This window comes from Fundulus heteroclitus, unplaced genomic scaffold (assembly GCF_011125445.2).
Source record: "Fundulus heteroclitus isolate FHET01 unplaced genomic scaffold, MU-UCD_Fhet_4.1 scaffold_460, whole genome shotgun sequence".
Classification (NCBI taxonomy): domain Eukaryota; kingdom Metazoa; phylum Chordata; class Actinopteri; order Cyprinodontiformes; family Fundulidae; genus Fundulus; species Fundulus heteroclitus.
The window spans coordinates 12797-37678 of NW_023396880.1; the positions used below are offsets into that span (position 1 = coordinate 12797).

The 24882-nt window shown below is 37.6% G+C and overlaps 1 protein-coding gene across 1 annotated transcript in view; it reads left to right on the forward strand.

The window, feature by feature from the left end:
- Positions 1-290: 290 nt before the first annotated feature.
- The window catches only part of anos1b (anosmin 1b), a 48844-nt gene continuing 24252 nt past the window's right edge, over positions 291-24882 (forward strand). The window contains exons 1-4 of the mRNA XM_036131988.1: positions 291-416; positions 17944-18006; positions 18617-18824; positions 21915-22099. Of these exons, the coding sequence (XP_035987881.1) occupies positions 291-416; positions 17944-18006; positions 18617-18824; positions 21915-22099 (582 nt within the window). The remainder of the gene's footprint in view (positions 417-17943; positions 18007-18616; positions 18825-21914; positions 22100-24882) is intronic.

Sequence of the window (24882 nt, forward strand, 5' to 3'; positions counted from 1 at the left end):
ACTTCCCACTTGTCTTTTTGCACATAAACCCTCATCCACTTTCACATGCACATAAAAACGTGTCTCACATAAAAACACATCTTTCTGCTTCAGCAACCACAAAGTGTGTTGGACCATTTCTTCCCCCCAAAGGATAATTGGGTAAATAACTAAAAGGTGACTATTGCAGGTTTTCCTGTGTTTGTGTAATTTTCTGGTTGTCATTTTAGGTACAGTACAGCATTTTTTTTGTCTGCTTGTATATAAATGGAATTTATATACAAGCAGGAATTTTCTTATGAACAGGTTCAATGTTTGGAGTTTATGTCAAAGGATTTGTCTCTGTGAATGTTTTCCTTCAAACTTTTTTCCCTCTCTGTCTCTTCCAGAATAACCAGGTTCTGGCTTGGTGTGAAATCCACAGACGCTGTGCTGAGGTAAATAAACTTTGGTTGCTATTTTCTTTAACCAGTTATAAAAACACCTTCAAAACTATAACAGAGTGTCTTAAGAGCAGAGAGAAGGGTTGCAGTGAAACTTTATAAAGCCCATTTAAAACCCCTTTAAACCAGGGCACAATAATGCTTCCCAAAAGAGCTGAGAAATTTCACATACTATTAGTAAAAATAGTTAAAATTTTTTTGACAAAATAAAAGGTTTTAGTAGGTGTAGAAAAGTCTCTGGTTTTCCATAAATTATTGAAGTGAGTAATTTTGTGGTTCACGTAAAAGCTGCTTTGTATTGCAGAATTTAGCCCAGTATACTTTAGTGTTAAAAACCTTTGCAGGGTTTATTTATTTTTAACAGTTTGCGCCTTAAAATGCAAAAGCTTACTTAAGTGTACAGTTAAAATCTGTAAAGTGTGTTGTTGCTCCTTAGTATTGGTTTGACTTTATAACCTATGTTCAAGAAGTTAAAGTCAAAGATGAGAATGAAGACATTAATCATTGAAAAATAATGATTGTTTCATCTGTAACTGTAAAAATTGTCTGCTCAAAATGACCCGTTGTCTATGAATGTGCTATACATTACATTTTTAAATATTGTGTCTAGCTTCTTGCTAAGGTGCTTTTTGAACTCCTTGCTGAGGTTCAGGCATAATCTAAAAGCTTTTACCCAAATAGAAACACCTGAGTCGTATTTTACTTCTTAAAACATGTTGAAGCTTTGCTACAAATTCACATGACAGTTGAAAGAAGGGAAATGTGGAGGCATGCATAGTGCCAAAGCTGATGTGCATGTATTTCAGTAGTATATGTATTTATGTTCGGGTCAGCGGGGGTTAACGTCGACGGCAGCCAAGAGCACCCCCCTGGAAACCTCCAACAGACCGCTGCAGGGGATACCACACTGATCAAAACATCAGCCTTCTACTTTTAACTCAACCTACCCCCTGCTGCCTCAAACAAAAAGACAAATCTGCACAGTCTCTCTGAGCTTAAACTAACATGCCTCATTTTCTTGTTCTTTTGGATTCAAATCTTACTGTTCGGACTTAAACGTCAATAGTACAACATTATTTACAAGTTTAAAACTTTAAGATTTTTAACCATGGCTTTGTTTCTGCTGTTGATCATGTGTATGAATACATTTGCCAAACTATGCTCAGGTCAGAGTCCACAGCACTTTGTGAAACCAGAGATCATGAGCTCGGACATGTGTACTTTCCCCTGTCGTTCATTTTTACTGTTTAACAGTGTGTTGAAAGTGGATACAGACCAATTTGTAAAAGTCATCCTCGTAGGCCAACAAAAATAAATTATAACAGAAAAGCATATATCCAAGTCCTCAACCATAATTGCTTTGATTAATCAAAACAATGAAAAGTACAACAGAGGGTGCCCAACTGTGCTGAATGCTCTCAGTGTGTGTATTTGTCAAATTGGGAGTGTTGAAGAAGCTTGGAGAATGCTGTTTATTATTATTAATTATGCTTTTTGGGATCCTTTTTCATTGAAAAAATTGGATTCAGTTGAGCTTTATTGTATTTATCAGTTGTTAAGCTACAAGTCCAGAAGAGAATTTACGGTCAAGGTAAAAAGAACGTACACCCACTGTCAATTTTAGGTTTTTAACTTATGCAATGCCTTGTTAAACATAACCCCTGAATATGTTCCCACTTTGTTTCTTATCAGCCTAAAGAGCCTAAAGAAATCTGTTTACTTACTTTTTCTTTTAAAGTTAAAGACAGCATAGACAAAAAAACCACAGCAAAGCATCATTTCACATCATTCACTACTGAATCAAGTTTAAACTTATTGAAAAAATTAGAAATTATCATGTTACAACTGTGCTAATTAAAAAAAATATATTCTTAATGGCAGTGTTGTTAGTTTTTCTACATGATAGGTAAAACCCAGTTGTGTGGAAGAATATGCACCATTTTTTATGAAAATTAGTTTAGTGTTATATCAAGATTTCAAGATTCCTCTTACTTGTTACAACTGTTTTCAAAACATACACTCAGCCAAATGGTTATATGTTTAAGATTGTCTCCCTGCTGAAAGGGGAAACTCTGCCTCAGTCTCAAGTTTTGTTTTTTGCATCCTCTGAAAGGCTTTCTTCCACAATTTTCCTGAATTTAGCTCCGTCTACCCATCATTTCAGACGAGCTGCATCCTAGTCCCCGTTGAAAAAAAGAATCCCTGTGCCATGATGACACCCCCCACGTGTTTTGCAAGTAGCCCAAAAAGAATTAGCTTTGGTCTTATTTAATCAGAGCACCTTCTACCACATATATGCTGTCTCCTACTTGGCTGTTGGCAAACAAAATGGGATTTTCTAAAGTTTTCATTCAACAATGGCTTTCCTCTTTCCACTCATCCATAGACCAGTGAAATACCAAATTTGTGGAACTGCACTTTTTTTTTTCTGTTGCCAGACTTTCTCACCTGAGAGACAGATCGGTGGAGCCCCTCCAGAGTTACCATGAGCTGCTCGTCTGATTTATGTTCTCCTTTCCTAAACTATCAGTTTAACTAGCTCTGTATGCAGTTTTATTACTCTTTTTATTATTAAAAAGACTGAACAGACTGTGAAATGTTCAAAAATGGTATGTTACTTTCTAACCCAACCTTGCCTTAAATGTCTTAAAAACTTTATCCCTTACTTGTTTGTCATGTTCCTTTGTCCTCATGATGCTGTTTGTTCGCCGATGTTCTCTAATACACTTCTAAAGCGTTCACAGAACATCTGGATTTGAAGTGACATTAAATTAAACACAGATGGACTCTTACTGTAGTTGGCTTTTCTGAAGGAATGGATTGCCCTGGGTTTAGGGGCATCAGATTAAATGGGCTGTAACATGTGCATGGTAAAGTTTTCAGATACTGACTTGGGTCACCTTTATTCAAATACACAACAATGCACTGTTTTGTGACAGTGTCTAACATAAAAGCCGTTGAAATATTTTTTGGGTTTATGGCTACAGCTGCATTTTATCATCAAAACACGTGACACTGAAACCAGTTGGTTGTAGTTTCCTAATGAGGTGACTACCTTACTGCTACTTTATGCTTTAAAAATTTTTATGCTGTATTAAGCAACAACTGTAACCAAATCTAATGGAGGTATGGAGAGCCTTGATGCATGGGACTTAATACATTTGCTAACATTTATTACAGTCCAGGCAGTTTCTTGCTGTAATGTGACAAAATGTAAGACATTTCAAAGAGCATGAATTATTTTGCAGAGCACTGAATTCAAGTATTTTAGGCTAAACACCATGCATTCCCCATGTGGTATTTCTTAGACAACTTATTTCCCAAAAGATTTCTACAACATAATTTGTAGCAAAAATGTTAAACCAAAGAAAAGTTTTTTTTTTACCATGACTGTATGAAACTGATGAAAGACAAAAGTGTTATGTTGACTGATGAGCAACAGTGTTTGCTGTTGTATGGAATATTCTGAAGTTTATTATAGCATCTCATTATAGTGAACAGTTAAAAAGTTCCAATTCTGATCTGTCATGTTTTTCTTAGGACGGACCGTTGGTCATATACATTTAAACTAAATCCCTTTATTATGTCTTAGCTGTGCTTTCTGCCTGTCTCTGTATTTGTTTTTGAGCTTGGAGGGTTAGACTTAAAGGGACTGAGTAAATTTTAGCTTGCAAAATGACCAGCAAGTTAAGCTTGCAATAAAACATGTACAATAATTGTCCTTCCCTATTGGACACTAACACAGCTTGTAAATTTCAAAAGCCTGCAAAAAGGGAAAAAATCAGGTTAATTAAGTTTTAGGTCCTGGTCTGGACTGTATCAGTCCAACTCAATGGAAGAGATAGGAGTAGTTTAAAACAGTAGTTTATTTATAAAGCACATCTCTGCTGCTTACAGCAAGCCAGACTTGACAAAATACAACTTTTGTTTGAGGCTGAGTCCCACTGCAGTGTCTCATAAACTCTTTTGGCCATATGCAGTGCTTAAGTGTTTCACATTTGAGATTTTCACAGAATAATGTTTGGAGTGGTATTGATAGTTTCCCCTCGGCTCCTTTTGGGTCCTTATGAAAACTTGGAGCTGGGCTGAAAGAGTTTTTTTTTTTCTCAGAGAGTTTGATTACATGTAAAACATATTGAGTGTACCCAGGATATTCATTTTGACTGAAGTTGAAATAAATTTAATTTTCTAAGTGCTGTCTGTTTCTTTAGGAAGCCTAATACTTGCTATGTTTGATTGCTGCAGAATGAAATTAAAACAGGTATGAAAAGTAAAAATTAATACCGTTTACTGTATACCAATGGTATACAGTATATGTTTTAACTGTAATAATACACTAAATGTTTAGCATTTTGGAAGGTGTTACAAACCAAATATGCCTCCATTTCCAACTTTTAGAGCTAAAAACCTTAGCCAAGTCATTTATTTCTCTAAAGAAAGCGGCATCAGGGTAAAGTGAAAACAGAGAATTATAAAGAAGCAATTAAGAAATGAGATGACAGATCAACATGAGTGTGAAGCTTTATATTAATTTGTCCCTTTGTTTCATCAGTGGTTGGTTTCTCTGTATTGTAGACGCAGAAACCGAACAGATGTTGCACTAACACATCTGGTTTGTGTCAGATCATCATTGCGCTGCTTCTCTCTTTCTCTCTCTCGCTCTCAGGGGAAAACACATGTGAGCTCACAAAAAATGAAACTGCAGATCTGCTTCAGTTCTCCATCCATCCATCTCCCCTGTCTTTTATCTCTTTCTCCTTTTCATACACTTTACTGATCACACGCACACCCAGAGTGGAATTAGTAATTTATACCAGGTGTGTAAGACAGCAAGATGTCCAAGACATACTGAGCAGATGTATTAAGTCACTGAGCATCTCTTTCATGTCATCCTCTCTTTAGCAATCACTCCTCAAACACTGATCTTAAGAAATTTGCTTCATTTTAAATCAGTATAAGGGTACCTCTTTGTGTTTATTATGTAAAAGGGAAGCACAGTTCGATACATAATGATGCCGTTATTCAGATAAAGTTCTACATGTGAATATTTTTTTCTGGTAAAAAAAACCTGGTTCAGAAATGTTTAAAAGTTATGGTAATATGGGATATGATACGTTTGTATTAATGTTGTATTCGTTTAGCTCGGATATTGCCATGTAACTCAATTAGTTGAGGTGGCACTCCATTCAAAAGTAAAGAAATACCTCCTTACACTTGTTTTGAGTCTCCGGGTCAACGCCCTTTGCTCCATGACCTTCCCAACTTGCATGGTGAAGCAGTTGCTGGCATTGCTGCCTTGCAGCAATAAGGTCTTACGTTTGAACTCAAGGCCTGCAAGAAGTTTTTCTGTTCTCCCTTGAATGTGTGGGTTTATTCCAGTTACTCTGGCTTCATCCCAAGTCTATAAATATCTAAATTAGGTGTTAATTGCTTTCCATAAATTGTCCCTGGGATTGAGTGCATGCATAGTTTAATTATCCTATTTTCCTCTTTGTTACCCTGTGATTAACTAGAGACAAAATGGTATTCACAAGAAGGAAAGGCAAATTTATCTATATAGCACTTTTCAGTAACAAGAAGATTCAAAGTGCTGTAGAAGAAGGGGAAGACTCCTAGCTATCACTACAGTCAGCTATTTGGGAACATTAATCCACTATTTTAGCCTTTAAATAAATTTTGTTGTACACGTGGATACTCTAGGAGAGTCGAAAAATTGAATGTGGCTTCTCCAGGTGCTGCTTAGATATCTTTATTTAATGCTGTGAAAAAGCTGTGAAGAAGCTCTCAGGTGGGAAACTGGAAGCAGCCAGATGTGGTCAGTAATATCCAAACTAAAACGGTCAGCTTTGAGTTTCTTTTGCATTTAAAGAGACAGCACCAAAATGAGTTGCTCTCAGAAGAGGTGCAAAAGAAGGGCTGTGGGGCAATAATAGTGAGGAATTCAGACCAAGGCATTGCAGTTACACTTCATATACACTGCAACTGAATGATTTAAATGTAAAACGGATGGCATTAAACAGCATGATATGTCCCTTTAAGGTTTCTCATTCAGCTACTGTGACAACTGAGAAAGGAAGGTGTATTAAACCAAAACGTTGTCAGTGTCTCTCAACAGCAATGAGGTTTGTAGCTCGCTCTACCCTTAACTTCATTACTCACCTTAACTGACATCAATTTAAAAATCACTGGAAGTCCAAATCAAGCTGACTTTAGCATTCAACCAGCTCCAAATGCTGCACAGCGTGTGATATGTTACACACCTGTAAGTTGTTGCAGCAGTCACCCTGATGAAGAGATTTATTTTATGATGCATTCAGGTACATCTCTCACACTGTTTTATCTATGTATCAAAGCAACTCCAAAGTGAGGACAGTCTCGAAAAAAAAAAAGAAATCCCAAGCAACAAAACATGGTATTAACTGTGGACTATACACACTTATCCTTTAATAGAAAAAAAACACACAAATCTCCAGTGGTTTCTATATTGGCCACTTCTTTTTCTAGCCGTATTGAGACATTTTAAATCTGCAGGCTGGTTTGGGTCTGTCCTCCCATATTCTTGACCTTAAAAGCAGCTTTTACATTCTCAAAATACAGCTGTAAATAAACAACACAGCCTTTGTGTCATGATTTTGTTTACCGATGAACTTCAGGACACACACACAGGACTAAAAGTTTGAGAGTCTTTATTGCGAGGTTGATGGGTGGAGGTCTGATGAGGAGCTGGTTGCACCGAAACTGAGTGAAGGTGATGGCAGGAGCTGACGGCCCGGAGACAGAGAGTCCACACTTGCTAGGTGCTGCTCGGCTAGCAGGCCTCATAGCACTCAGGTTAGCAGTTCATTTGGAGACACCAGGGCACAGAGCTGAGCTTCACCAGGGCGGCTAGTCAGGTTAGCAGAACTTGAGAGACACCAGGACACAGAGCTGAGCTTCACCAGGGCGGCTAGTCAGGTTAGCAGAACTTGAGAGACACCAGGGCTCAGAGCTGAGCTTCACCAGGGCGGCTAGTCAGGTTAGCAGAACTTGAGAGACACCAGGGCTCAGAGCTGAGCTTCACCAGGGCGGCTAGTCAGGTTAGCAGAACTTGAGAGACACCAGGGCTCAGAGCTGAGCTTCACCAGGGCGGCTAGTCAAGTTAGCAGAACTTGAGAGACACCAGGGCACAGAGCAGAACCTCTCCAGGAACAAACAGTCTTTAGAGTGACTGACAGGACTAACCTTAACAAAAGGAACAAAACAAAGCTTCCAAGGCAAACCGGGGACTGGCATGGAGAGGTGTGGGATGATGACGGCCCAGTGCTGAACTGAAGGCAGAGGCAGGTTTAAATAGAACACTTCACAGGTGAAAACAGGGTCTGGCTAATTGACTGGTAAATGATAACAGGTGTGACTGACTGCTGAGGAGGTGAAGTGAAAAATGACAGAAAATAACTGATGACAGAAAACTAACAATAAATAAAGTCAAACCTAACCCAAAAGAGATGAAAAAATGAAAATAACAGAAAAACAAAGCCAAAGCAAAACTCAACCATGACACTTTGAATAAAGGTGAATTCAGGAGATCTGCACAGAATGAAAAGAATATAAACTCTAGCTACTCACATTAACAGATGTTTTTGCAGACTGCATAACCTTAGCTTGTGACCATTTTTAGGGACCGAACACATCTGGAGGCTCTTTCTTTTACTCCCCTTTTCCCTCCATTTTCCATGAACCTGCTTCACCGTTTGCTTTTATCTCCCCTCTCCTTTTCAACAGACACTCCCTTCCCCATCTACTCTGAACCCCCCCCCCCCACTCCCATTTCCTTTCGCCCCTGTTTAAGATTGTTGCTGTCATCCCTCTATTGTGGCAGGTAAAGCCATAAAACAGCAGGAGACACGAGGGGAGGGCTGAGAGCCATGCTGTGATTAATTATAATAGAGATATGCAAGGAGCTCCTGTGCAAATTGTACACACATAGCGGCTCAGATGGTCATTAATCTAGGCCCTGTTGTTACTGTGTTAAACGGTAACATTGTCGAACTTTCACCTTAGCCTTGTCTACCGAGCTCTCTTTCACATACATAACTCATTGTGTCTCCTTCAGGTTCAACTGTGACTGCTTGTCTCTCAGCACCTCTTCGCCCAATGCAGTGTGTTTGATTTCCATTGATTTATTGCATGCAAGTGATTCTTGAGCGTATTAGGTTTGCACCTCCTTCAAACCGCAAATATTTTCAGGTCACATCACCTTCGACTCCTCACCTCTTCCATTTTAAACATTTTGCTTGGTTTTGTCAGTGTCTAAAAAAAAATAGAAGCAAAATCAAGACCAGAAAGGGCCTAGTCAGGCATAAATAGAAAACACAAAACCCAATATATTCATCTTCAAATAAAACAACGTACAGCAATTGTTTGTTCTTATAGTGTTTTCTTAACCCTTTTTGAGCCTAAAAAAATACCGTTTGCACCAGACACAATCAGCAGACATAAACGTTGTTGTGTCATCTGCCGGCAGTACCAAGGAACTATCAGAAAGCAAGATGGCAACAATTGATGCAGAGGCCAAGATACCACAAACCGTCTGATCCGATGGAAAATCGCTTCATAGCAATTAGATCTGATTCAAGTGAATGGGGCCGAGCAGAGTGGCTAGTCGTTCTGTCCAGCTGTGTCTACGTAGCTCCGACCAAGGGTTGGGGTGTTTTCCATTTTGTCCATCAGTGTTTTATTCTCACAGTTGTTTTGTCTCCCACCACTTGCACTGGGTCCGGTGTAGCCTGGCCAGCCAGACTTAGTTTCGCTTTCGCTTTGCTTTACAGTGAACTGAGTCTGGACCTGCTCCCATAGAGTCCTCTTTCCTGATAACGACCAAAGCTACCGAGCGTTCGTTTGCTAGTGCGCGTTCTTCTGTTTTAAAGGAATAATTCACCGTAGTCTTCGCTCGACCGCGGCTCACCATGTTGAATTATATTGTGAAATGTTGACAGCGGAAATCTGATTGCGCCTTTTTTACATCACATCCACAGTTTCTCTGAATGCACTCAGTGGGTAAACAAGCAGAGGCAATGTAGCCCACAGACATACATGTAATGTTATAATGAATAAATACAATCATAAATAAATGATCATTCTAAACTGTGAAAGATAACACCATTAGATCTGGTTTGTTCTGTGAATTGGTTGGTACCTGACTAGGCCCCTTTACTGATTCCTAGGATACAGTTATGTGTCTTAATGATCAGAAAACATTGCTCACTAAATGTTCAGGTACCTGGCTGAAAATGACAGAAAACGGAGCTGAAGTCCAGGGAAAGTTTTAAACAGCTTTAAGGACACTTTATATGGAATACAAAGAAATCTGTTTGTTTGTTTTTTTGAGGGAAAATGAAGAAATAAATGATAACACAAGCCATTTGCATTAAAAAATAATTTTAACACAGAATTTTAACACGGATAGATTCCTGATCAGTGTTTATTATATTTATAAAACCTGCCGAGGTGGGTAGAGTAGCCAAAAACGTTTCCCATGTAAGAGTAGCATTACTTTAGCATATTTTCTCTCAAGTAGAAGCAAAAAGTAGTGATCCTGAAAGTTAAAATAGTAACTGTAAAGAAAAGTATGTAGACATATAAGAGGTGTCCCAGTAACCTAAATTGTATAGGCATGCGTCTGTCTTTGGTGGTTAAAACATGCTTTTTCTTTTCTTTTTTTCTGATGTAACTCGAGTTGGGTAAGGTATCCAGAGATTGTGCTCAAGTAAGTATTTTTTTCAAATCATTACTCAACAAAATGTAACTGAGTAAATTTAATTAGCGAATACTTAGCTCTCAAAGCCGGATCAACTGAAACAGAAATTTAAAAAATGTAATAAAAACTATATAATCCCCAATGTTTTTGTTGTGTAAAAATAAAAACAGAAGTCATTTGCATTTATCCCCTCTGCTACATTAAAACATGCTCAGTGTGTTACAGACTTTTTTTGTTACTTAATATGCACAACTTTGGGCTCCACCAGGTCACATCTCTCCATGTTTGGAGTCACATGCTAACAACCAAATAACAAAGATTATTTTAGTTGAATAAATCTGCAAATAGGTTTAAAATGTTTAAAGACATCTTTGTCTTCCTTAATCTTGAACTGATATCATACATCATGCGGTATTGGTAGAACAAATGCATCAATACTTTTTCTCTTTCTGGAAATATGAGAATTATGCAATGTATGATACTGGTGGACTGTGTTTCTATTGTGAAATGCAGTTTTGATCTTTTGTGAAGGCAACAAAATCTGAAACAACTTTCCCCAAGGGAGCAATAAAGTGTATCAGATTGCTTGGTTCAGACAGCTCAGAGCAAAAAAAAAAAAAAAAAAGAAAAAAAAAAAAAACAGCACATGATGGATACTGAGTCATTTTATTGTTAGTGCACCATTGATTATTAACTCTTCAGCGCTTTTGTTGAGGGTTGTGCATTTTTGGCATTTTCTTTGCTTGGCTCTGTTAGTAAAGCACCACCAAGATAAGGCCACAGTAGAAAGTTTGTAAAATTAAAATATTGATGTTTTTTCAAACATGTTGATGAAGTGGTTTTGGGAAGTTTTGAACAACCTTTTGGTAAAATGAAGAGGCTCATGGGAACTTCAAGAAGAAAATACATTATCAGATTGTAACCACAGGCGTAGGTGTTCTGTCACCTTTCAGGAACACCATCAATCAGGGGAAAAGAAAAGAAAAACATAAATCCATGTCAGTGTAAACACAACTGTTCTGTATGGACCTCAGAGGTGTGTCTGTTTAACAAAACGCAAGGTGAAGACCAAGGAACCCACATTAGTGTATACTTAAATACGCTGAAAAAATACTTTAAAGTTGGTAATTGTAACGTGACATGTTAACCAGTTCAAAGTTTAGTTTGTGTAAATACAAGAGGAGCATAGATATCCTGATCAGGTGGTTGCAGGACAACAGGTGCCCATTTTCTCACTGAGAATGACAAATATATAAAAAATTCTGTTTCAAAGAAGAATACGTAACTTGGGTAACTTAGGTACTCAATGTTTGTGCAGGAAATAACTATAAAACGACACCACCAGTTACGATTTATACAATTTCTGGGATAAAATGTGCAATTTAAAAATAAATAAAGTCACAAAAATACAAAATATACAATTATAGAAAAATAAAGATTCTACCTCCTGTCCCTTATTTTTCTTCCTGTTTATAATGCTTAGTGCTTGATAGTAGGAAGTCTTAATATTCTTTATACTGCAAACATCCATTTCTTGTTCCTGTATATCTTGTGTCTATGGTTAAATGTTCCTGTAATCAACAGATGGACCATTGTGTCAAAATATAACAGGCAACTTGGCAAAGGGCAGTATAAAGTAGGATCTTTGAATACTGTTGTTAGTAACCCTACAAATTCCAAACACATCAGTGTTTCTACTGGCAGAAAAAATATTTTAGCACCACTGAAATGATTCCTTAAGTATTATCTGAAAACTAGTGATAATGTGGAATTTGCTTTAAGAGTGCTAATTCACTGAAGTCTTTGCTGAATTTTTACCTGTTAAATACACTGCTTTTATGCTGTAGACGTTTTTTTTACACAGTGCCACAAAGCATGTAAATGTTCACTGCTATCGAGCACCACCTCCTGCAGTGACTTCATCTGTGGCGCAGAGGAGAGTAAAATGGACTGATTGATTTCCTCGACTGCTCGGTGTGACAGCTTTGCTGTCTGTAGAATATCGTAGAGGAGATGAGATAGTCAGCTACCCAAGAGACATCAGACCTGCTGACACAACTCCTGGACAACCTCTCATACAGCAGACGAGGTTGGGTGGTGTTGAAGGAACTGAAAAAAAAAATATGAAAGGACACGGTCCTAACATTACCACATCTGTTATCCAGGTGAGACTGAAAACAATGCAGCAGAATACTTGTGTGAAACATCTACCCCCACAAGGGGGATGGCAAGCAAACTGTAGAGGGTCAGGAGCAAGCTTAACCTGTAATTTAAGGTAGGCCAAAGCAGTCGGTAGAAAAAGCTCTATATGTTGAGTTAAAGGCAACTGATTTAAAGTCTGTGAGGCTTGCTGGGACTATTACGCATTTTAAGTATATTAAAGTCATTTAAATTAAATTTGTGAATGGAGTCAGGTTGTAATTTCATTCGAATTACCGGATCATTTTAGAGAAGCATTCAATAAATTAAATGAATAATAATATATTTTACACATTATCTTTTGCATAGAATTCCTTAAAAAATATTATAGGTTTGTAAGAGATCCCCAAGGTTTATGTATTTTATTTGGATTTCTTTGCAATAAAACAGCATAAAGAAGCACATCAGAAAATGTTTTTCAAAACCTTAACAAATTAAATCTGGAGTGTGGTATGAGATTTTGTTTGGGTCCCTTTTTAATTGTATGCCTTAATTAATCCACAGCAGCCAGTTGTTTTCTGAAACCCCCTAGTTAGTAAATAAAAAAAAACCTTGTGTTTGGTTCATACAGTGTTTTTCTCAAGACATTAAAAATTGTTCAGAGAACAAATTGCATCATGAGGATCATGGAACAGTCAGACACGTTATGGACTTTCTAGATTATAAAATAATATATCTTTATTGCTTAGAACATCTCACAGTGCACAGTTAATCCAAAACAGAGCATCCAACATCCAAAAATGGAAAGAGTACGGCACAGCAGCAAACATACCAAGACATTGACGTCTACCTAAACTAACAAGGCTGGGCAAGGAGAACATCAATTACAGAAGAAGCCAAGAGGTCTTTGGTAATTCTGGAGGAGCTGGAGCAGTAAACGGCTCAGGTGGATGAACCTGTTGTTATTGCCACTCTACCACTGACTTTTATGAAAGAGTGGCAATCAATGAAAGCCATAACAAGTCACATTTAAAGTTTGACACAAGCCATGCAGGTGACACAGCAATTATCGAGAAGATATGTTGGTCTGGGAAGATAAATGTTTTGACAAAATGGCAAAAAGCAAACTCCACATGACGCTGAATACACTGCCCCTAAAGTCACACATGGTGGTGGCAGCATCATGGTGTATGATTGCTTTTCTAAAGCAGAAAAGCTCAATCCTGAAACTGAGCTTGAAGTATTTTATAAAGAAATATGAAGGAAAACGTCTGTCAGTAGATTTACAGAGCTGGTTAAGACAGTGCTCGGGTGTGGTTGCAGTGAATTATTAGTTGAGTGGTGGGGGGCTGAATACAGATTCATACCACACTTCTCAGTTTATTCCCAGTAAAAAGGTCAAAAACCATCTACCCTTGTGGCTGTAACATGGGAAAAGGTTTTGGAAAGCATGGTATAATATAGAGCTGCACTGCAAAAACAATCTAAAAATATGTAAAACTTTCTTGAAATGAGTGTATTTGTCCTTGATTTGAGTAGGTAAATAAGATTATCTGCCAATGGAAGGAGTAATTTTACCCCTAAAATAAGATAATTAGATATAATGCACTTGAAATAAGTTGATGGAGATGAGTTCTTCCTGTTTTAAGTGCAAAATCTTATTCCATTGACAGATTATCTAATTTACCTACTCAAATCAAGGACAAATACACTCATTTCAAGAACATTTAAACTTATTTTTAGTTTAGTTTAGTCTGTTTGTAAGTGTGTCAAATTTCAGGAAAATGTTTACTACCAAGAATGTTGCTGAAAATTGCAATAACAATATTGACTATGATTAACCATCATTTTTTTCCTACTTTCCTTTACCATTACACAATGTCCCCACCCATCTCCATGAGCTTTAGCATCCCAGTCACTAAACAAATACTCCTGCTCTGCGTGTTAAGAACACTTAAAGTACATTCATCTGACCAAAGATACTGCATCATAGCTATTTTAAAGCAAGAATACATCACCTGGGATATTGTGTCATACCAAATAATGCACCCACGAAGTCTTTTGGGATTACACTAGTGATATGTAGTTTCCCAGTAGCAGATTGTTTTGCGTCTTTGTGACAAAGTAAGCTTGTACATTTGTCTCCGGTTGAGCAGAAGCACAATAGGATAAATACAAAAAGGCTTAAGTGAGGCACCCTCAGCATGACAACACAAGGTACCAACTGTAATGAAGCTTTAAACCTCTTAAAAAGCAAATATAAATTGACCATGCTTCTATAAACCTGCTTGCACTTGTACTGAAATGTAATAGTGAGATCGTTGCATCTGGGTGAAACATAATAATATTTGTTTTAAGATGAACAATGAAGTACGTATTACTCCAGCCTTCACAACAAGACTTTTGCAGGCATTTCCTCCAAATACTGTAGTTTCTGCATGCGCAGAACCTTCTGTGTAACAATCACTGGACCCGACTGCGATGAGGTGTTGAAGCGGTATCCTAATTTTTCAAAACTGTAAAGACCAAGCACATATGTCTTCAATGACTTTTCTTCGAAGATCGTGTGAGAACCTTTGATCCACACATTTTATTCTGAATATCTACCACTGCAAGGCTCTGAATAAGACTATTTTAAACAATCCTACCTCAATGGAGCTTGTTGACTCTTAAGTTTTATCAAAGAGTTAGCCCACATAGCGGAGCAAAGAGGAAGTTTTTCTATCATTTGTTAAATCATGTTTCTTCTTCTGGAACCGGTGGGAGGGAACGGACTGGAGAGATGATTGAAGCCAGGCGCAGCAGGAAGCTGAGGGAGACAGACAGGCATGGAGAGAAAGGAGGTGGGGGAGAGAAGGTTCAGGGTGAAACCACAGTTTTTATATGCTGTCTGGTTTTAATTTGGTGAGAGACATCACTCACCAGTTCACTGAGGTGGCAAACCAGATGAGTGTGCTTTGGAAGTGTGTGTTCTGCTGGCTTATGCTATGAGATCCGCTGCCTGAAATCTTCTAACAGCATGACACTTTATTCATTCTCATCATTAGACCCTTTCTCCTCTTTATTTCTTTAATCTTAAGCTGTTTGGGGAAATTGTTCTGGGAAATGCTCATGTTCATTTTCCAGAACAGAACTGGACAATTGTTGATTTACAGATTTTGTTATTTGTGCCAGTTTGATCAGTCAGCTGGAATTCATCTCTGTTGTGCCTTGCAGAAGTGTTCATACCCTTTGAACTTTTTTAGATTTTATTTCGTAACAACCACATACTTAAATGTGTTTTACTAGGATTTTACAAATAGAAATCAGAGCAGTTTTCAGTGGGTGTTTGTTTAACCCCCTGAAATCTAGCCTTAATTAAAATCAAGTGCGACCAATCGATTTTGAAATTAATCTAGTTTACAAACAAGAGTACACAAGTTTTTAGTTTCAGATCAGAATGAATACTACTTCTGTAGGATGGGAAAGTAAGAGTCACCTTAAAAATGATCACTGTCTATTTATGGCATTGTTAAAATCGAAATCAGTTTCATTTAATACTTTTTTTACATTTTCCCGACATGAACATAGTGAAAGTTAAACCATGCCAACAATAAATTAAAATCAACCACATGGAAAAATTTAAATCCATACCCCTTTACCTAGTTGTCAAAACCAATTATATTGCTGAGGAGGTGCATCTAGAAATGACTCCTAAATGACCTCAACACAGAGCATACCAGGCAGGACTGCCGTTGACTAAGGACATGAATAGTTAGACTCATCTTGTGTTTCCTTATGCAGAAAATGATTCGAGTCAGTGTTGTTAGAATTTTGTTTTACTAACCTCTTGGCTTTCAAGGCACTTTTCTGTCAAACTCTATTAAATGTTAAATGTAATAACTGCACAAAATTTGAGGTTCATGAAATAAGTGCAGCCGAAAAGTAACAATCTTTATTTTGTAGTGAAAATACATTTGAACATGGCTGTATTCTTGTGCAGAAAAATAAATGCATGTATCACCATTTGACAATTTGGATTAAAGCTGCAGTAAGAAGTTCTGAGTAAAACGTGGACATGAAAATTTGAAAAAGCACACCCTGCAGATCCCTCCCCTTTGCTTGCTGCTGCCCTCCTCCCACAGTGGAGCCTGCCGTACTGCTCCAGCGTTTACCCTCATTTAATCTCAGATTCAGTGTAATTCTTTCCTTTTAGCTTGCTTTTTGTCATCGGTTTTCTTATCACCTGTCTTTGTTTTCTGAGCTGGTGCCACTAGAGAAATTGGCAGTTTTTCTGTAACATTAGGTTATTTCTGCAACCTTGATGTTGAACAATGGTAGGCGGTGTGCAGGGAGAGGAATGTGAGCAGCACGTATATGTGTGATTGACACTACTAAGACATTCCTCTTGGCTCTGATTGGTTGTTTCTGACTGGGAGCGGTGTATTTCTGCAAATGGCAGTAGGACCACTGGGAGGAGCCGGTGGAGCTTGAGTTTTTTTTCCCCCACATATTATCTTTCTTATAGTATATTGTAAGGATATAGCAAGAAAAATTTTTTTTCCAAAAGTTACTTACTAAAGCTTTAATTAGTCAAGACATTCATTCTGAAAACAGCTAATTATTTTTTAACTACAAGAAATTATTATTCAATTCAATTCAATTCAATTTTATTTATATAGCGCCAAATCATGAAACATGTCATCTCAAGGCACTTTACAAAGTCAAGTTCAATCATATTATACAGATTGGGTCAGATTATACAGATTGGTCAAAAATGTCCTATATAAGGAAACCAGTTGATTGCATCAAAGTCCCGACAAGCAGCACTCACTCCTGGGGAACCGTAGAGCCACAGGAAGAGTCATCTGCATTGTACATGGCTTTGCTGCAATCCCTCATACTGAGCAAGCATGAAGCGACAGTGGGAAGAAAAACCACCCATTAACGGGAAGGAAAAACCTCCGGCAGAACCGGGCTCAGTATGAACGGTCATCTGCCTCGACCGATGGTTTACCCTCGGTAAACCATCGTTATATGGTTATATGGTTATCTCCAGTGTGATTATGAATAATTGTTAGGGGGTGTAACTGTATTCATACCAAAAATATTCGGGACTGCGTCGTTGGAATGGTATGCCTGTGTATCGTACAGATACAGCTTTGTTTTAGACCTGAACGCATGCAGCATGTTTATGTCTGGAACTAAAAACAAGATGCAATATTCTGTGGTGCAACTTTACCTGTAGTATCCAAAGAACCCAAACGTGTGAGATGCAAGTTGAAGGAATCTCTGTTGATGAGCAGCTTCAGAATGAATTACCTTCAGAATAAGATTGATGTTTGGAAAAAACCTACATTTCTCTTTATTTTTCTTCATTAGTGTGAACCGATAACGCACCAAACCATGTCTTTAAAACTGGAATATGTAGGAAACCTGGATTTTTGTGTACTGTTACATCCTTGATCATTGGTAAACGTATTTTAAGATCAAATGTACTCTGATTAAAATTTCAGCAGATATTAAAAATATCTATTTAGTGAGAATAATGCAGTTTCTTAAATTGGTTTTCACTGTCTCCCTCCTATTAAATTCACCATAGCTGAAGCATTGTTGACTGTACAAACTGAGATTGCAGTGATGTTATTTTTTTTTTTTAATGTACAGTGCCTTCAGCCATGCAAAGAATTGTGGGAACCCAGGAAGGTCATCACTTCAAAGTCATGTGAGGTAAGATGGAAATATAATAAGTGTGTTTCTGAAAGTCACATCAACCTTGGTGGCGTTGTCTCGACTGCACAAACTTGCATTTCTTGGCATCCTTAAGATGTTTTCATATTGTAAACATGGACATATAAACCTGTGTGTTACAAATTAAAAAATTCGAGAGGTTCTCTAAGCATGCAGATCAGTGTGCAACTGTTTCATCTGTATTTTGCATGCGTGTGTGGCCCTAAATGATTATTTGTAGAGGCAGTTGCTGTGGTTTTCGGACAGATTAGTTTTTCATCACAATAGCTGAAGCGTGTTACTGACTGGCTGGCTGGTTAGGACCACAGGGTAATTTCAGAGCCATTAGGTAAAGCTTTTGTTTACATCTGGCTAAACTGCGGCCTTGTGAGCAGACAGGGGAAAACACACACAAATATACATGCTCTCACATTTTTGCTTTTAAGAAGGAAATCTGAGTAGATTTCAGACTCTCAGCATGAAAAACATTTACTTCGCGTGTGAGATTACTGTGTATGTTTATATTCTGAATATTGCATATTCTGACCACTGTGTGTGTTAACTTTAGTAATAATAATAACCATGGTACCCCCTGGCTTGTCTTTTTCAGAAACAGACAGAGTGTGTGACGAGCAGGGAGTTTCTGGCCTCTCTGAGGTTGTCCCGCCAGGGAGACTGCCCCCCACCTCAGCGAGCCACAGGATTCGCTGCAGCCTGTGTCGAGAGCTGCTCATTAGACCAAGACTGTCCGTCCACCAGAAAGTGTTGCTCTAATGGCTGCGGGCACACTTGTCAAGCACCAGCCAATTTATATAAAGGTAAATACAATTCCTTCCAAATTTCTCCTCGTAGGAGGAAATTTAACATTTATTTTAAGATTTACAGCTAATTCTCATTCTAATTACATTTATTATTATTGTTAATATTTCTTGTTATATATTTACTTTTTATGTGTTATTATTATTTTACTTTAGCTTTATTTGATATGTAACATTACCAAATTGTTAGTCGCTCTAAAAGAACTGCTATCTTCCAGCCAACTACCCAAATATTTTTCAGAATGAGACTGTCAATATGATCTACCCTAGTTTAGCTTCATCTGAGATAAGAGGCTGATTTCTGGAAAACAGTGGCTGCATCCGAAACCGTCTTTTGGCTAAGGACTCTTAAGCCAAAGTGGAAGTGCATCAGCGTTTGCCATAAGTGCTGGTCGAATAGTGCAATCAGTAAGGAAGGAGGCACTAAGGAGCTATAAGGAATCCCACAATCCTTTGCGTGACATGATGTATAAGCACAGCTCACTTAGCTGAAATTAACGGAAATGTCCGTAGAGAAGAGAGCGCACACTTTGTAGTTATTTTTTTGGAAGGCTGTAGGCCTGAATTTGACTAGAATCATCCATGTGTGTTTCCTTCGCCTAATGCCGTATAAATTAAAGGCTGTCTGAAGTCAGCACAGCAGTCCGAAGCTCCTTTCCTCCTCATGATAGAGTTCTTGCTGTTGACCTCATGAAAGGTCAAGGAATAGGAGCTGTAATTAAAAAAATTTAAATGCAGCCAGTGAGACCTGCTGCAGCTGAAAGGCAGTTTGTAGTTTGTCAGCAGCCTGCCTTAGAGTATAGCTAACTGAATAAAGTATGGAGTCACCCGCATAAAGGTGCACTTAGGCTATCAACATATTCTTTTTAATTTAAATTATTAAATTAACTGCGCTATATTTGGCTTCGGGGGTTCCTTTTAAAACATACACAGAATTAGGTTTGCATCCATCTGCATAAGCAGACTCTTCTATCTGAAAGATCATTTAAGAAACCTTCCTATTTTATGACTGATAATTCACAATGATCAGTGATCACATATTTTTTTAACTTTGTTAAATTCCCTTCACTATAGACTAAGACCACATAAAAACATTAAAAACATACAGAACATGGATGATCTCTGCAATATATTGGACGTATCTTCATTAGTGCATATGCTGCCAAATATGCATGATAAAGTGCAAGAGTTTAATTGTTTTAAGAAAGCACAAAGCAATCTAGCTAGTTAACAATCATAATCATAGTGCCAGTATTTCTCAGCGCCAGTTTCCTATTGGATTAAGCTGTAACATATATGCCCACACCCTGTTGACAGCACTCCAGGTAAGCTAATTTATTGTACATGGAGATCGGTACGCCTTGCAAGCCCCATGGAGTGGTGCTCCCAGTAGAATAAGAAGCATGCACACCTGTGAATTTACTGTAACCAGGCTGCTGGGAGACTGAAACAAGATGTGAGCTTTCAGGTTGCAGATTCAATGATAAATGTATATGTAATGCTGTCAATCACAAGTTATGCACTCATTTTAGGGTGATAGCAGGGACAAGGAAGAACATGTGATAAGAACAGCTCATTGGTATTATGTATAGTATAATAGTTTCAGAGCAATTTAAAAACATGCTGTGCCAAGTCAAGATATTTCCTTAAATGGCATGCGTGATGCAGATAATCTCTTCACCTGTATCCTCTAATGTTGCCGATAAGATGAAATATTTATAAAGATACAGAGAAATGTGCTTATAATTTTCAAGGTAGCAATGGATAGTTTAGAAAGAGCCATCAGGCAAAAACCTAAACGCCTTGTACCAAATGAAAAGTAGGGTCATTCTTTCTATCTCATTAAAATAAGTTTACAAAACTATCACAGTTTGAACAATACTAGAGATCATGAATTTAGGATTTTTTCGTCTTACACGTGATATGTTTTGATCAGTTGCTGATGCTTGTTAAACAAGGAAAACACACTAACATTACACTACATTGACCTTTTGTTAAGGACTTCAGGTATCTGTCATTACTTCTGGCTTATGCAGCTAATGGTTTAAACGTACTAAGTTTAAACCTCATGCTAAATTTGTCACTGAAGCTGTACAAAACACAGTAGCATTATGGGAACAAAATTAAGAACTGAACTCACAAAATCTGCTAGATTGAACAAGAAACACGTTATCAATATTGAACACAAGACAATGGCCGATTACCGTGTGCGCCTTTTCGACCACGTGCATAGTAACATTGAATAAGACATTTGTTCCTCCTCTGCATCCATGTTTGATATAACTCAAAATTAATTTTAAACTCTGATCATGTGACTCATTACAGCCCACATAAATAAGGCTTTACAGGTGAATTAACAATAATTTTACAATGATTGGTCTTATATGGTACTTTTAACTTTCATTTATTTTACCATTTTTTTAACGGTTTATAAAATGTTTAAAAAGAAAACAAACAGATGTTAAGCATGTAACAAAATTAAATATGCAAAAGTTAACCAAATGTGCGCGCTACAATTGCAACTAATGCACTTTAATATTGTCACACTAAAAACCAAACAAATCAATGTATTTATACTTCAGTATGTGAAAACTTAAAGTGAAAAAGTGGTTTGTGAGGTTACCGACTGTGTGGCTGCAGGTGTGGCCATCACATGTTCCATGAACTCAAACACACAATCTCAAATAACTGTAAAAAAAAAATAAAATTGATCTTTAAAAACATATCTCTTAAAAAAATCAACCCTAACTTTTCTATTTCTAATTTAGCAGTTCTTAAAAAAGTATTGGTAGTAAAGTATTTCTGAAATAGTGTTTATGTAGTTGCAAAATGGATTTATTTGCATTTCTTGTTTTGTTTTTTATATCCAAATCCCCTTTGTCTGTAATTTGTAAAAAATATTTTCTTGGTTGGGTGTGCTGCTTCACCTCTTGAGGTTACTAAATTCTCCTCACAGTTCATTTAAAAATGTATTTAACCCACTGAAACCCATAACTTCAATCCATCAACACTTGTTCTCCCTGGTGTCGCAATGGATTTGACCAAAATAAAACAAGGTTAAGCAAACTGCTGACATTTTTTTTCTGTCAGGTGTGCCCTTGAAACCTCGCAGGGAGATGCGATTTGTGGAGGACCAAGAGGGTCATGTGAAGGTGGCGTGGGTGTCAAAGTTCAATGTCAGCATGGAGCCTGTCATTTACGTGCTTCAGTCCCGCTGGAACATCGGCATTCACCCCAGTGAGGACCACGCCTCTCCATGGGCCACTGTTGTCATGGTGAGTAACGAACACAGCAGCCTATTACTACATCTCTATCAAAGCTGATGTGTTGAAAAATGAAATCAGAAATAGTCGAGAGGGTGGGAATGGAGTGTAATACGTAGTTTAGCGACATACATATTTGTTCTATAATAAATTGTTTCTAATTAACGAGTGTCGTTGGATGGGAATAATATAAGTAAGCTGGCTGCTGGAAAAAAGGGTGTCTGCAGGCACTCAGTCTGAGCATTAAAACGGTTCCTGTGCCTTTAACTGTGGAGCAACACACCACAGCATTTTTTAACATGTCTTTACATCATAACTCTCACTTTGCCTTAAATGATGAAATATCCCAGCTATGGAGATGGATGCTAGACTCTGTTTCCACCTCATCAGTCTGCTGCCTTACTGTCTAAACCTCTCCACCCCAGCCAGTCTCTCCCACTCTGCCAGGGTAAACCCATGTGTGTGGGTGTGTATATTTGTGTAAACGACCGTGTGTGTGTGTGCGAACTGCGCGTCCATGTGTGTGTGTCTGTGTGAGGTTAGGTAAATAAGCAGAACTTAAAAGGGAACCACAGGCAGCCACAGTCTTTCCACCGGCTGATTCTGAATGACTGAATGCACATTATGGACTTAAATAGATGACAGCGCGTGTCAGTATGCGTGTGTGCGACGGAGTGTAGATGAGCAGCTTTTAAACTGTCATTAGATACGAACTGTCAGAGAGACAGAACATGTGTCTTTGGTACTTTTAACAATTATCAGATGGTGCAGGAGAACTTAATTTACTCTGTCAGTAAAACTTTCATCAATGAAATTTATGTTCTGCTTTTAGGGAAAATGTAGTTAGAGATGAGTTGACCAGGGCATCACGTTATTACTTTTGAAATAAATTTATTAGGGCAAATGCCTTTCCTATGATTTTATGTCTTTTTAATTAGACTTAAAAGCATGCCAGTGGAAGTGCTGGAGTGGCCAGAGCTTTCTCCAGCTGTGTTGAGCATAAAATAATGGAGTGTTGCGCTTACCCCGCTTATTGCTACACACTGTCAGACAGCTGGCTGGAGAAATCACACACCTTTACCTTGCTTACAAGATTCAACCTATGAATCGATCTATGTATTAATTTTATGTATCAAAATAACAAAAAGAAATCTTATAAACATTATTATAACTGGGCTGATCACTGGTATATTAATATAACAAGAGCTAGAATACTTGTTGCTTTTTTGTTTCATAAAGAGACTGTGAAATAAATGCTATCATAACCTGGCATTATTATTGAAGGTTCTAATTATAGATGCACCAATCTGATATCCGGATCGGATTGGTGCTGTCACACACAGCAATACAGTTACGGCGATCTAGTGACTTCTATTCTACGTTTGCAAAGGTGGTTCCGCAGAACATGCAGCTAGTGATGAGCAAACACAGAGTAACATGGAGCAAGTGCCGGACTGAGCCAAATTGGCTATTTGGAAACATTTCAAACTTGATACGCCAACAAGTCCGACTGAAACATGCAGCATCTGCAATGCATAAGTGATAAGGTTGGTAAATTCAAACCACAAACTTAAATAAGCACCTCCAAAACCACCATGCTAAAGAACATGCAGAACTTTTTTAACAATGTTTATTTCAAGCCTGATGACTTCACTCACATGGCACTAGGTACACGGTTCATTCATTCAACAGTAGTATGGAATCGGTATCGGCTGATATGCTTAGCCCAGGTATCGGCATCGGAAAAAAGTGGATCGGTGCATCTCTTGTTCTAATACTGTAAGAATCTCTTACTAAACCATGACCAGTTATAATGATGTTACTTAGAATGTTTAGTGTTATTTTGAGTTTTACACAAAGAAAATATAACCACATGCTGAAATTAGGAGTAGTTTTGAAGTATTTCTTGTGCAGAATAATACACTGTTATCCTTTTCTGTTCTTTAAGTAGAAACAGTAGAGAAACAATAAAGCACCACAAGTTTAACAAGCTAATCTCAGTTGGTTAAATAGTGTTGCTATCTGTTCAGCAGGCTCCCTAGCTGTAGTTTAAAATTACAATGTCTTAACAAAAGAGATGAGCAGTTCTCCTGAAGTGTACACAACATTAGGGGTTTATGTTACTTTTAAAAATTGTTTGCTTTGTTGTGACCACAAATATATATCCCAACAACCAAATTTTGTGTTTCTTGCTATAAATAAATAAATAAATAAATAAATAAAATAAACATTTAAAAGTCACTAAAAAGCAAGATATTGAGGAAGGTCAATGCTACAACTTCATGCTCTGTTCAGCCTAAAGACACCGCCCTGTCGCTGTGGCACTTTCTCTGTCCTGAATGGTATTTCAGAAAATGTGTCTTTTCAAAACTGCCACTTTTTAAACCCTAGAACCAGCAGAGGGAGTCATTTTGACGCCTTGTCTGAAGGGCCAAAGCAATGACAAAAAATGACAGTTAAAACAATTATTTTTGCTCATTTTGTCTGGTTTTATATATTGTAAGCAGTATAAGAGTTGACCATCAAAAAATAAATAAACCAAAAAAACAAATGAATAAAGTTGTTTTCACTGTAAAATAGCTGTTTACTCCATGATTTAAACTGCATCTACATGCAGAAACAGCAGTCAGCAATTCCTGACAATTGCTCAAAAAAGTTAATCCTTTTGTTTTATTGATTAGAATATTTTACACCACTGTTATAATTGTATCCCCAAGACCAAAAACCACACATTATTCAACGTTAGAACTAAGGAGTTGGGACATGCTGACATAAACTCCCACAAAATGTGCAGC